We start from the raw sequence: 13,593 nt of genomic DNA on the forward strand, positions 1-13,593 counted from the left end.
CAATCAGGGTATGTGACAAGAAGAACTTCTCCTAACTCTGACCACAAATAAGAGGTGTCCTTCTGTGAAAAAAAACATGACATATTCACCATCAAAATCAGTCCTGTTAGTTTCTGTAGAGAAATGAACCAGGAAAGAGTGTGCAGGTTGCACTGTTGTAGTTGACTTATTCATTGCACTAAAATAAATAATAAAAGATGGCGTGTCCACAGCGTGTTAAGTGTTAATATTGGCTTTGATGTAACTGTCTTTGTGTGAGCAGTGTGAGTATCTTCCCTAATGTTAGTTTGACCTGTTCATAGTTTTGTCTCTCCAGTGAGCATGTTGATAAGTCTGAAACTGTTCTGCAATGAGCTGGTATCCTCAGCCTCCTGTTTCGTGGAATGTGGGAGAAAATTGAGTAGTGGCTTTTATCTATCTTGCCACTTTACAGTGGGTCACCCTCTTGAGCTTTTGTTTTATCTTAAGTTAGAAGACCTATCTATCTCAACTAGTGTTAGGGAAGCATCCTGGCAGACCAATATATTGTTGCTACAAGGCAAATAGTGTTAATTTGTGATGGGTGTTTTTAGGGAGTTTTGGGCTACAGAATGAAATAAGGCTTTTAGTGCAGAGGTTGTGGCTTGTACCTTTTTGTTTGTCTAATAAAAAACCAAAGGTGTACAGTTTCTCTCTTCTTTGTTTTTTGCATGTGTGAAGATGAATTTATCATCGAACAGGAACTGTCTGAAAAGGAAAAGTGTGGTCTAGAATCAAATGAAAATTCTCCAGAGGTGAGTGGTCTTATTCATGTTAACTAACTGAGATAATGTAGGTTCACACTGAACATAAGTACTTTGTCTTTGTATTTTGTTGACAACAGTATTAAAACTTTGACTTCACCCAACACAGAAATAGCTGTGAAAATTTTTGTTTGGTACTGTAAAGTACCAGAGAGTCATGTAGTTCTGTGTCAAAGTATAAATTGGTACTGTAAGTACCAGAGAGTCATGTAGTTCTGTGTCAAAGTATAAATTCACAGACCATAAGACATCAGTGGCTGATTATTGAAGTAGAATTAACTCCCTTCCTACATTTAACAGCACTTATAAATTGTATAAAAAGCAATTCTATAGAGTCATATTGTATAGAAATCATGTTTTCTGAAAACCTTGTAATTGAGATGTGGACACTTTAGTCACTAGCAAATATGACTTGGCTTTACAAAAATATTATCACTCAACAATTTTAAAATTCCTTATGTTATCTCTTAGGCATATACTTGTGATACTCTACAGTGGTGGTTATGAACAAATGTCTGAATCCTAGAGATTAAAATTATTGCTGGCCTCTAGAAATGGACACAGTTCTCAAAAGATGTTGGGTTTTGTCATTTGCTTTTTTTGCTTCTAATTTGGAAGAAAATTTTAAAGAATAAATTGTTACATTTGTTCACTCAAGGCTTGGGTCACTAAGATCCGTTGCGGGAGAAGACATCGCTAGACTTGAGTAAATGCTGAATGAGGCACTTAACCTTCTTTCCTTGTAAATAGGAGAACATCTATTATTGGTGATTTTGTGATCCAAGATTGGGGATATTTGTGATCTAAACATCTGACCATATTCTTTACTTAAATTTGTCTTTCAAAGCTAAAACTTCAAAGTAAGGGGCCTTTTTTATTAAAGGCCATGTTTATATAGAGAATGTCACCAATCTGTATATTGGGCTAACTAGGATATTGACTGTTTAATAGCACTTGCTCAACTATTAAAAGATGTAGCCTGTGCTACGTGGCATTGGGAAAAGGGGCTCACAAGATACAAAGTTTGGAGTTCTTGTAAGATAGAAAAGATGTGGTGGGATATACAGGGTAAGCCAGCAGCGTTTGTGAGACCAAGTGATAGAGTTGTTGTGGGGACAGGGGCAGAAGGCACTGTGTTCTCAGGCATGCTTTGTGCCTGAGGCCAGCCACAGAGAATCTTGTATAATTGGGAGTAGTCTTGTTTCTTTTCAGCTGTATCAGTGGATGTCATAACAGGCAGCATCTCTTTCTATGAAACCTGCCTCATCTATATTTTTAAACTGACGAGCACTACTTCTGCCACTATCACATTATGAAGTTAGCAGCAATCTTTGTGTTATATTTCTCAAATGCTAAATGTCAATTACAGTAACAAAAATATTTTTATTCTTTACTTTTAATAGGAAAATCAGCCTGTAATAGTGAAACGGAAAAGGGGAAGGCCTCGTAAATACCCTCTTGACGCTGTACAGCCTGGTGGTAAGTAGTTCATAGTACCTGTGTGGAAAAACAAGGAAAATAGTGACATTCAAGTTCTGAATTCATATTTCTTCCCTCAGGTGGGGAGTCAAAAGCTGATATGAGCACTGGGAATGTAAGTGCCTTTATTTTGTTTGGGTGCATTTAAACACAGTAATTCAAGAGCCATTTATCTGTTTAACAGTTAACGGTATTTCAGAAACATCTTATGGAAAACTTGATAATCAAGTTCAGTCTAAGCAAACAAAAACTTAATAGTATCTCCTAATATAACTGAACTTTGTAAGCAAAATATACTATTAAGTCAGAACACAGCAAATAACCTAACAGTATGAAACTTAGTACAACGTACTTAATACAAATCTAAGTGTTACACTGGCTAGCAATATACTTGTGCGCAGGGTGAAATTCTGATTATGTGCACACATGTCTTTTAATTTGTGCTGAGAGTAATTTTGGCCTGAAGATCAAGGTGACTTTGTTTCAAAAACTTGAGATTTTTTTTTCCTCTACTGAACCTGTCATAATAATAGCTCATAGTAACTCTTAACATCTGTAAAATACAGTATTGTGTAATGCAGTTGTATTATCTATATTACAATGTGTATAGTTCATTCAAAAGATGACATGCTGGTTAGTAACTTAAGAGCTCATGAAGTCTTTTCAAGTTCAGCAATATCTTAACTTCTAAACCCCTGTGAAGTACATTCACTGCTAAGAAAGTGTTCTGTTGGGAGTGTTTCTGCAGTGCAGTTGGATTACAGCACAGGGTAGTAATGGATCGGGCATGTTTGTGGAATACAACTAGTTGGATTTATTCTGGTGGAAGGCTTCTCTCTTGTGAATTCCTGTATGTCAGAGTCAGTGTTATTGCGTAGAAAAGAGGTGATTTTAAAGACAAAGTTGTATTGAAACTCATGTTTTCTGCCTGCTTGGCTGGTGAGGTGCCAGCTGGCGTGGGTGTCAGAAGTCTTGGGAATTTACCTAGGCTATAGATAGCAGGAGTTCTCGTCCCTGCGTGTTCTGTCCCTGCAACATTTCAGGCAGCCCTTTGAGTCCTGTCCCTTCTACAGGTCTGGTGGAGTTTTGTTTCAGAATTCCTAATCTTTCCTCATCGATCTTACCCCTGCCCCCCCCCGCCTCCCCCCCTCCCCCCAATATTAATTTAATAAAATGTAATTTGAACTGGTGTGGTTTTTGATGTTTGGGGGTTTTGTGTTTGTTGGGGGGCATGGGGACGTTGTTTGTTTGTTTTTCAAATAAGAAATAAAACTAATTTTAAAATCCCCCTCAGAAATAGATGTACCTTGGCACCCTCAGTACTGGAACAGAATCATCTTGTTCTAGTTCGACTGTTTTAAAGGTCTTGTACCTCTTAGTGATGACTGATTGGTGGGTCAGTGAGTTACAGGCTGGCTCCTGGAGGAGCGGTATCTGCCCTCCATCTGAGATAATGGTTGTATAAGGTGAGATATTATCTTTGTGTGACAGTTTCCCCTAGGCTGCTTTGAGAACATGTTGCCACTTCAAAGGAAGCATAGACATCCTAGTGTAGTTGTTCAGTGATGAAAGCAACTGGATTTTTGGACAATCATTATAGGAGATTACGTAATTGTACATAGCTGTTTCTCATTCTGAGTAAATACAAAATTCTGGTGATTTATAATTCTGCAAATCTGTATATGTGATTGCATAAAGTGACTGCACTAAACTTTTTTGTATTGTTAATAATTAAGTTTTCGGAAATGTATTTGAATTTAACTTTGTGTCTTTTATTGCAATGACTTTAGTGTCAATTAGGTTACTGAAACTGCTAAGATTTCTTTTGTTTATGGGCTGATTTGACTAATTTCAAATATTTATCATAAATGGAAAAATGCATACTACTGTTAAACTCAGTACAAACTTTCTGTATGCTCATTAGAATGTTCATGCTATCTAGACTTGCAGATACATTATACTATGAATGGGAGCAAGTTTCTGTGTCTGTGTAATACAATCCTGGATTTTTCTGATTTTCTTTAAATTAAAAAACCCACTCTCTTTTAATTGCAGCTGCAGTTTCCTATCTTTGTGAGTAGAGGAAAAACACCTCAAACAGGTAAGCAAATGATATCTGCTTTAACAAATAAACAAAGATGAAAGAAATAGATAAGAGTTTTCAAGAAAATCACATGGGTTCTTCCTAAACATCATCCCTGACAGTCAGTATTATCAACACGTGAAAATATCTGAGTAAACAGAACAGTGAAGACTTGTCCTTAATTCCTATTGAGTTTTTAATTTAAAAAAGAGCAGCTTGATAAGAACTTATTTCAAAGATGCAGCAGCACTGTTAAGTGCTGAATAACGCATTGTAGAATATACCAGATAATTTGTTTGTGTGGATAGGCACATGGCAGAGCTTCAGAGATAGGTAGGTACCCCATCAAACTGGTTTTTAGTGACTGTTTTCCATTTCTGCTTATTTTCTTTCATACAATGACTATCAATCACACTTACTACATCAACTGTTTTAAAATACACGAAGGAAAAACTCAAATTTTGTTCAGTTAATTGGATTATCTGTGGATATGTGTCTAAAGAGCTTAGTGGTAGCTTGAGGGGATATTTCTTTCCCCTTTCACAACTGCTGTAAGATCTTTAGAAGATGATCGCTTAACTTTACTCAGAAACGTACTTTACTCAGAAATGTACTTCTAGTGCTTCAAAGTAAAGTCAAATAAAGTGAGATACTTCTGTATTTCTCTTTCCTATTCAAACCTGTGATTTGTAGGCGGTCAAACTTTGGTGAATTTTAGATGGTGTAGTTAATTTTTCACATGGATGGAGTCTGAACTGCCCTGGTTGTTTAAATGTGTCTTTTTAATTGTGACCATTCATAAAATAGACTTTAAAATCCATTCAGGAAGCAGATGAACCTGAAAGACAGGTTAAAAAATGGTTTGTAAACAAATACAAACATTCGTGCAACAAATCTGAGAAAACAAGTCTTCAAAACAAATGTCCTGGAGTTTCCAAAAGATTAGGTTTCTACAGAGATACTGATCTGGCTGCAGTGCACATATGGACCATTTCCTATTTTCTCCACATTTTTTAAAATCTCAGCTTTAATCCATATGCTTCAGAATTGTCTCTAAAGGGTTAGCTGGTTGTGTGGTACTTGGTTTCTGTCAACTGCAAAGAGACCAGACAAGAATGCAAGAAAGGTATAAAAGTGCATTCTGGTTTGCTTTTATTCAAAAGGACAGACATCTGACTGAGTACTTAAAGCTTAATTTAGTGTGTTAAGCAACATTTTTTTTTCCAGGTAAAAGGCTGTTGATGTCACAGCAATGTTAAGAAGAGTGTATAAAGTGGATGAAATACCCTGTTAAACTTTTCATCATATGTTAGCATTCATGTAAGAAACGGAGTTGAAAACCTCTGGCAGTGAAAAGAAAAGTGGAATCCCTCTGTGCAGTTCACTTATTCTGGTAATTTTTGGGTGCTCTGCACAAGGGTTTGCAATAGGGACAGACTCACGTATAGAGTGGGAAACAGAGTTTCTTTTCAGTCAGTACAACTCATGCAGTTAAGAGACATCTGGTTTCTGAAGGCAGCATCCTCCTGTAACACTGACACTGAACTTGAAACTAAAATTATTTTGCGCTTATCAGCAGTTGCTGCTGTAAAGTTAGTAAGATTTTAAAATACTATACCTTATTATTTTTATACTTATCTTGAGGCAAAAGTACTACATTTTCATGTGCTAAAGAGAGGGTTCTATCTCTTAAGAAAGGCATGTCTTGTACTGACATGGAGTATTTTTCAATCAAAAAGCATTTTGCTACAAATTTGCCAAAACTTACCAGAATTTTGAAGTAGCTATCTTTTGAACACAACAGAACTACTAAATGTTGGTTATATGTTAGACTTATTTTGTGTAAAATACTTAATATAGTGGTCAGTCCTATGTTTTATTGCATTTCTTTATTGAATAGTTAAACATCTTTGCATTTTATTTCATTTGCTTTTGTGTAAATTTTTTTCCTCGTAACCTTAACAAAGGAGCTGCAGAAAACTTGTGTGTGAATTTTAGAATATGCTTCTGCTCTTTGAGATCTATTTTTGATCCATTGCATTGACATTCTTCTGTTTGTTCTATCAGTCTAATTGGTGATGGGTTTAGAGCTTGTTGTCTTTTGTGTTGCTTTCAGAAAACAAAAATAGGCAGCAATTTTATGGAAGGGGAAAAAAAGTATAAAAACTTGCTTTTGCTTAGGTTGCTTCTATTTCCAAGGATTTTTATCCTTGCAGTGTTGCAGATAATTCCATTTGACAAAGCTCAAAAGCTTTGTAAAATAATCTTTCTTATCATAGAGTTAGTCAGGGTAGAAGTGGTAAGCTTCTACTATGGAGAGAGGCCAGGTTGAAACATGGGTTGTAGGGTTATAAATGTATTTTAACATGCACAGGCCAGTTTGTAAGAAGTACTGAATTGAAAGTAAAAAGTGGTTCAACAGAGGAAGTCACTTAATTTGCATGCCAGGTATTAGACAGGTTTAAATATTGTCTTTTTGAGCTACAACCATCTTAGTGCTTCACCATGGGCATAGTTAAGCACTAGAACAGATTGCCTGGAGGGACCGTGTTCTTGGAGACTTTCAAAATTGGATTGAACAAGATCTTGAGCAGTAGGATCAGATCAATTAATTTAGCCATGCTTTGAACAAGAGATTGGACTAGATGACCTCCAGAGGCCCCTTCCAAGCTAAATTTTTCTGTGATTCTGTAATTGGTTGACAGTAATTAAAAGGGGTAAGTAACTTTTGCATTTCCATTAAAATAAAACAGCATATGCAACAAAGCAATAAATAATGTTAGTCTTATAAAGTCTTACTACTTAAAAATTAATCATTGTCCCAGTCTCTGTATATAACAAAATACAACAAAAACATATTCTAAATTAGATAGAGACTTTAAATGTTTTCTGAGCTTCTGTGAAGTTTATGTGAAGTTGAGAGAGTGTGAAAGAACTCCTTTTTAAACTGATTGGCGAAAGATTTGAAGCTCGGGATTAAGTTTTGTTCTTTCCTTTCTTTCTAGGTACAGACGTACCTGATAATAAAGAAACAACAAATGTAAGTGCAGCCATTTTAATTTGTAAGTTTATAATCCGTATGTAAGGAAAAATTTCTGTCTTTTATTTAAATTAAATTGTTCTTGCCTTACTTGCTTCCATTTTATTTTTTCAGGAAGATGAAGCCGAGAAAGCAGAAATGATTTTGCGTAAAAGGGGAAGAAAGCCCAGGCGTTCTCTGGTTCAATCAGAGGAAACTGGTAAAAACATGAAACTTCTACTGCTAACAGAATGAGAATATATTACTGTTTACTTTCTGTTTACTGCCTTTCTGTTTACTAATAGCAACAAGATAAGCTTTATTCAATTTTCCTTTCTTGAGGAAAAATCATTGAGTTACAGCTAGTATAAATATTATGTAAATATGTGTAAATTACTGTAATCTCATGTCAGAATTGCTACATCCCAGATGCTTCTATAAAGCGTCATGAATTTTCTACGAATTCTGGCTATGAGCTGCATAAGTAAACTATGGTGAATGTGTTAGCAAGATTAAGTCAAACAAGTGTGAATTAAAAATGTTGAAGCATAAAGGAAATGGAAAATTACTTAATTAAAATGGGATTTGTGAATAGAATACCTTTTCTAAACTAAGTGTCCATATCCTTTTGGAGGGCTTTTGGAAAATTATAGCACATGTGTAAAATTTTACATGGACAGAAACACTGGAGCCAGAAAGAAAACGTCGGAAATTAACATCTTCTGAAGACGAACTAAAAGAGCAGGAGGAAGGTGAGGAAGAAGATGGTGAGGAAGATGATGAAGCACATTCTGGGGCCACAACTAGATCAGCCACAAGATTAGAGGCTCAAAGGTAACTGTGTGTAGAGACACCAATAGCAGGGCTTTTTCTACATTGTTCTTAGCTGTTGTGGGGTTTGGGGGTTTTTTGTTGCTTGTGTTTTTTACTACTTTTTTTTTTTTTTTTTTAATTAATGAGAGCTTCCCAAATAATTTTGGTTCTAATTCTAGTACCACTCTTCTAGGGATGAAGAGACAAAAGGGGAGGTGGGGAAACTGTTAGGGTCTCAAAAGACATACTTGAATATGTCAGAAGGTAAGAATTGATCCTGTTGGCAGTCTTCATCCTAGTGATGGCTCAGAACTTGGGTCTAAGGGCACTTAGTTCTGATACTTAAAAAGGGACCTCTGACTTGGCTGTGCAATTCGCCATTTGATATTTGGATTTGGAACACGGCGAAAATGTAATTTCCCATGTCCGTTTCTTTTTCCAAATATTATCCAAGTTAAATACATCAAACTGCAGCACTGGAGGATCTCATTTTTAATATGGTGATCTGCAAGCTCAGAAGGCAATCTTACTGCAAAAGACTAGTGTGGTAGCAAGAGTTCTGTTTTCAAGAAGCTGTTCATCTCCCTTAGTGTAGGTCTGCCTTTTTGTAGGCAAACTGAATTATAGCAGAGCTCATCCTCTTGACTTTGTTTCCACAAACAGAGATAGATATCAGCTTTGGGAAGCTTTAATTTATGTTTCTGCCTTCCAGAACAGAGTTGGAGTCCAGGCTTTGTTTTTTATGTTCATGGTGAGATTTCTGTAAGTTCACTGGATTTACTTCATTCCTAAGATATCATATGATGTTAGCCTTTGGGGCTTATTTGAAGCGCTGTTCACAGTATGCTTTTGAATTCATAATTTCAGAGCTGAATCAGAAAGTAGTTATGTAGTCTTTATTTAAATAAAAACTGTGAAGGTTTACCACTACCACTTTGCAAACAACAGCTTTGTTTTGGTAAAGGCAGAGGGGGTTCCTTTAGTCTCAAATAATTGTTAACTCTAAAATTGTAATGAAAGTTCAGATATTAGTGTTTTCATTCTGATTGCTTGTGGAAACATCTACTTTTTTTATTTATAGATGTGTGTGTGTGTGCGTGTTTTGTGTCTTAGATTTCCAGTGCTATCTTTCTAGCTCTGACTGTTACAAAACATCTCTATTTTAAGGTGCTGCAGACAGTCTGCATTTTATAAGTAGCCTTTGGAAATCTGTGGAAGGGGCGGCTGCTTCATCTTCAGCATTGTTGGATTATCAGGTTTTCTGACTTCAGTAACCTGTTTTCCATTATATGAAGTTGATTGCCAGTAACTAGTTTTTCATGTTCCTGAACTGGTGGATACTGAAGCTAATGAGTTTGTTCTTTACACTGGATAAGCAAATTCTCTTTTCTTCTGCAGCCTGTTTGCCTTTGTTTCTTTTGTTCTTCTGCCTGTACTACAAGCTATTTTTTAAAATGTGGACACTTATATACCAGAATTATTGCAGATTTGGAACTAGGATTTTTATTTAGTTAAATACTAGAGATTGTCAGTAAAGTAGCCTTTTGATTCTACATTTGATATGAAAATACACAGCTTGGCATTGCAGTTTGGGTCTTGAAGCATGCAAATGTTTTTTTTCACTGTTTCTTTTGGCAGCTTTGATTTACTTGTTGCAAATACTGTGCAGTCTTAATTTTCTACACTTGGAATGCAAGAAGAAAGTGCCTTGGTAAAAGTGTTTTGTTATATATACACTCATCATTCTTTTGTATTACAGAAAGCAGCCCAGCAAGCCAACCACACGTGCAACTTCTAAAGGCAGCAGTCCAAGTTCAGTTTCTCCTAGAAAACGGCAGAACCTAGCAGCAAAAAAAAGATCTCCAAGTGATACAAAAATTAATAAATCTCCTCCATTGACACAGTAAGTATTAAAGTTGAATCCGCTGCTATTGTTTTGGAAGCTACTACATTGATCCCTTCCTTATATGTAGTATACTGCCTCAAAATCTGAAGAGCAGTCTAGCTTTGCTCTGTTCTTTCTCTTGTGATATTTAAAAGCTTTTGAAGGATTTTCTTCTGTTTATGTTTTTTTCTTTCTTTCTTTAACATTTTGGAAGCCTAGAATTTTTTTCTTTCCATCCTCAGAAACCTCTTGGGAGAAGCTGAAAATGCTGTTATGCAGTATTTTAACTTGAGCTGTGATTCCTGAAGGGGGGGAAGAGCAGCTGTAGTTCAGGTTAAAGCAATATATGATGACATGATTCTAATGCTTCAAAGTTCCTTCTAAGATCAGCTGATAAAAGAGAAGAAACTCTGAGAGTCCTTATATCAAGTTTTGAAAATACTTCCCTTTCCCTCCTTCCCTGGTTCATTTCAATTTTTAAAGTTGAGATCACAGTGTAAAATCCCAAGGGAGTAATAAATAGGATGTACAGTTGCTATTCATCTTGTAGTTTACCTGTAAAATGGGTTATATGCCAAATACATTTAGTTGTCAGCCACTCTGAAATGTGGCAATGTCTTCAAACTGAACCTCAGAAATATGTGTGTCATGCACTGATCAGCTGTCACAGTTCACCTCATGTTAATTACTTTGCATGGTTATGAATGGCCAGGAGTTTAAGCCACATTTATAATTGGTTGCAGCTGAAATGTGGTGGACTTGTATATGTGAGACTTAAGCCACTATTCCTATTCTTCTGTCTTTGTGAGACAGGGTACAAGATAATGTAGTTCATTATATTCTGTTATAATCCACAAGTCTTTCCAAAAGAAAGAGGAGGAACGAGTAGAGCTCTAGCCCCAAATTCTACATCTGGAGAACTCTGCAAAAACAGAATTAGTATGCAGTACCCTGCTAAGATGTGATGGGAGTGTGCAAGGCCTCCCTATAGTCTGTGCTGGTATATAATGTTTTAGTAGTGAGCTTTTAAATAATATGTCCTGGTAATTCATCAGAGATGGACAGTGAAGTTCCATTCTCTAAACAGGATTGTGCCTGCTGACCCTTTTTGTTTTACAGGTCCTACCATTGTTAAAATAATTATTAATAATGCTTTTCAGGTTAAAGGTGCAGTCTACTAAGCGTAAAAGGGAAGACAGCCCAACAGTGGTACGGAGAAAAGGCCAGCAGAAAACAGAGGAGACACCAGTAAAGAAAGCAAAACGATAATCTTTACCAGCTAGTACTGTTCATGGAAGAGTCAAAAGAAAAAAAACATCTGTGCTTCTATTTTTTTTAAAGCAAAGGGATTTGCACGTGCTTGTTTCAGAGCTCTAAGTTAATCAATGCAGTACTTTTAAGTTACATTTTAAACAGCTTTATAAACTATTGTTTATACAGAATATTATGTACATTTATTTCAGATGAAAAATAAGTTTACTTTGTATCTGAATGAAAAACAAAGTAGTTATATATTTTATCACTGACTTGGAAAGTTGGGGTTTCCCAATGTGACATGCTAATGCAGATGCTTCCAACCCATGAGGCACCCCTCGGCCTACTAATACACTTTGTAAATAAACTTGTAAAAATAGGTTGTATTTTACTCTGTGTATGAATCTAATCAATGATGGACATTTTATTTATTATATGGAAAGCATTGGTCTGTAAACTTTAGTATATACCTTAGGGTTTTTTAATTATATATTTTACATTCTATGCAGATGTCAGTAGGAAACTTCCCCTCCGCTCCCCCAGGGCTGTCTAAAACCTGAAGTTCTCTAAAATATGCTCAGACAGTTGGTAAAGTATTTTTCTCGCATGCATTAAAGTAGTTTAGCATAGTGAAAGGGACTTGGCTCCTTTCTGTTCACATTTGTGACAAAGTATAAAATTTAAAATGTAATCTTACTAGATTATATTTTCACTTGTGAATTTACTACCAGCCTCAAGAAATAAATAGTATTAGGTTAGATTTATTCACAGTCAGCCAACACTACCCTGAAATGAAACAGTTTTATTTTGCAACTAAACACCTGTTCTTTCAGTATTTGTCTTTTTCAACAGAGGGACCCATTGAAATCAAATGTCACTTCTCCTAACTATAGAGCTTCAGCATTTTATGTTACATTTTATACACAGGTATTAAAAATAGAACCTGGTATTATTGCCAGAATCTTTTTTTAATGTATATTAACTCTGGTAAGAGCAAATGTTCAAGTGAAGTTGTATATAAAGTTAAACTTTTCTTATGATCAAATGTGTCTCTTGTTATGATGTGATGAGTTGCCAAACAATCTGAGATTATTTTAAGTGTTTTGTTGATATTCTGGTTTATAATTAAAAAGAATTCTGGGGGGTTGGAATTTTACTTTTCTTTTTTTCTCTTTTTCTTTTGTGAGTTTTTTTTGAACTTGTTGTAAGGCAGATGTTTCCGTCAGATATTTTGCTTGGTTTCTTACTGAGATTTTTATATAAAAATTATAAAATGTTTGCCAAAAAATCTGAGTTGCCATATTTTATTTATTCTTTAATTGTATTGCTGTGGAACTTGTTTTTACAAATGTATTTGGTTGGAGCCATGTCTATAAGCTTTACCTGATTAGTGTCTTTAAATGTTCACAAGTGCTTATATTTTAGGTATTTGAACAGTAGGGAAGGGACTTAACCATTTACCAGGCTTAGTACACTACAAAAGCAGGTGCACACATACTGGGTTTTTTTCCTAAGCAAACTTGAGTCTAAAAAAAGAAAACCTCTTTGCTCTGAAAACTAACTCCTTTTGATTTCTACCTTAACTCTGCTCCCATACTAATACATACCTTGCTAACGTACTGCTGATATATGCCTGTATATTACTAATGTTCATGCACTTCTTCGTATGCAGTTGTAGGATAAGTTGAATCTTTTCTTTTTTTTTTTTTTTTTCCTTTATTTCTTCTTTGCCCGCTGCAGTATGCGTAGGCCAAAATAGTAGATTTCTTTTCAGCCTTTTTTCTGTAAGGCTAAACAAGCTGAACTGTTTGTTTTTCAATCGGTGCTTTCTAGACTTTTGATCATACTTGGAGTCCTTACCTGCATCTGTTCCGGTTTTGTTCCCTTACACCTGAATTCAGCAGTGAGATTGCTCAGGAGGTTCCTAAGGAAGCCCCCCACCACACTGTACATTATTATTTCTTCTTCTCTCTCTATTTCTGCTGGTGGTACCTCTCCTGCCACAGTACAGTTTATATTTGTGTATTTCACTGGCACATCTGTTGTGATGGATTATAATGATTGACAAAGCTCCTACTTGTAAGTGTCTGATCCTCTTTGACTGCCAGTTGTCTAATGATCTCAGCAGAGAAATACAACCCTGAAGATCAATGACAGTCTCTCAGAGTTAACCTGCTTAGAAAGTCTTCTACTGTCCTTCCTCTTAGCGAGGGGTAACATTTAGGAGAATCTTCTTGTCTATGGAATGTATCTTTGATCGTTCATTAAATTATTATAT

General features: G+C 35.7%; 1 protein-coding gene across 5 annotated transcripts in view; it reads left to right on the forward strand.

Annotated features, from left to right (window-relative positions):
- BOD1L1 (biorientation of chromosomes in cell division 1 like 1) overlaps positions 1–12,876 on the forward strand; it is a 38,696-nt gene extending 25,820 nt beyond the window's left edge. Inside the window, exons 17-25 of one of the 5 annotated variants that reach the window (XM_052780457.1) lie at positions 700–773; positions 2,186–2,261; positions 2,342–2,376; positions 4,317–4,362; positions 7,350–7,384; positions 7,499–7,583; positions 8,044–8,197; positions 9,936–10,079; positions 11,222–12,876. In XM_052780457.1, the coding sequence (XP_052636417.1) occupies positions 700–773; positions 2,186–2,261; positions 2,342–2,376; positions 4,317–4,362; positions 7,350–7,384; positions 7,499–7,583; positions 8,044–8,197; positions 9,936–10,079; positions 11,222–11,330 (758 nt within the window). In that variant the 3' untranslated portion in view covers positions 11,331–12,876. Of the gene's footprint in view, positions 1–699; positions 774–2,185; positions 2,262–2,341; positions 2,377–4,316; positions 4,363–5,571; positions 6,509–7,349; positions 7,407–7,498; positions 7,584–7,997; positions 8,198–9,935; positions 10,080–11,221 lie in introns of those variants that run through there. The other 4 variants (XR_008234164.1, XM_052780458.1, XM_052780460.1 and 1 more) reach the window with 4 other exon arrangements.
- The last annotated feature ends 717 nt before the right edge of the window (positions 12,877–13,593 follow it).

The sequence above is a fragment of the Harpia harpyja genome, chromosome 2, assembly GCF_026419915.1.
Source record: "Harpia harpyja isolate bHarHar1 chromosome 2, bHarHar1 primary haplotype, whole genome shotgun sequence".
In the NCBI taxonomy this organism is placed as follows: Eukaryota; Metazoa; Chordata; class Aves; order Accipitriformes; family Accipitridae; genus Harpia; species Harpia harpyja.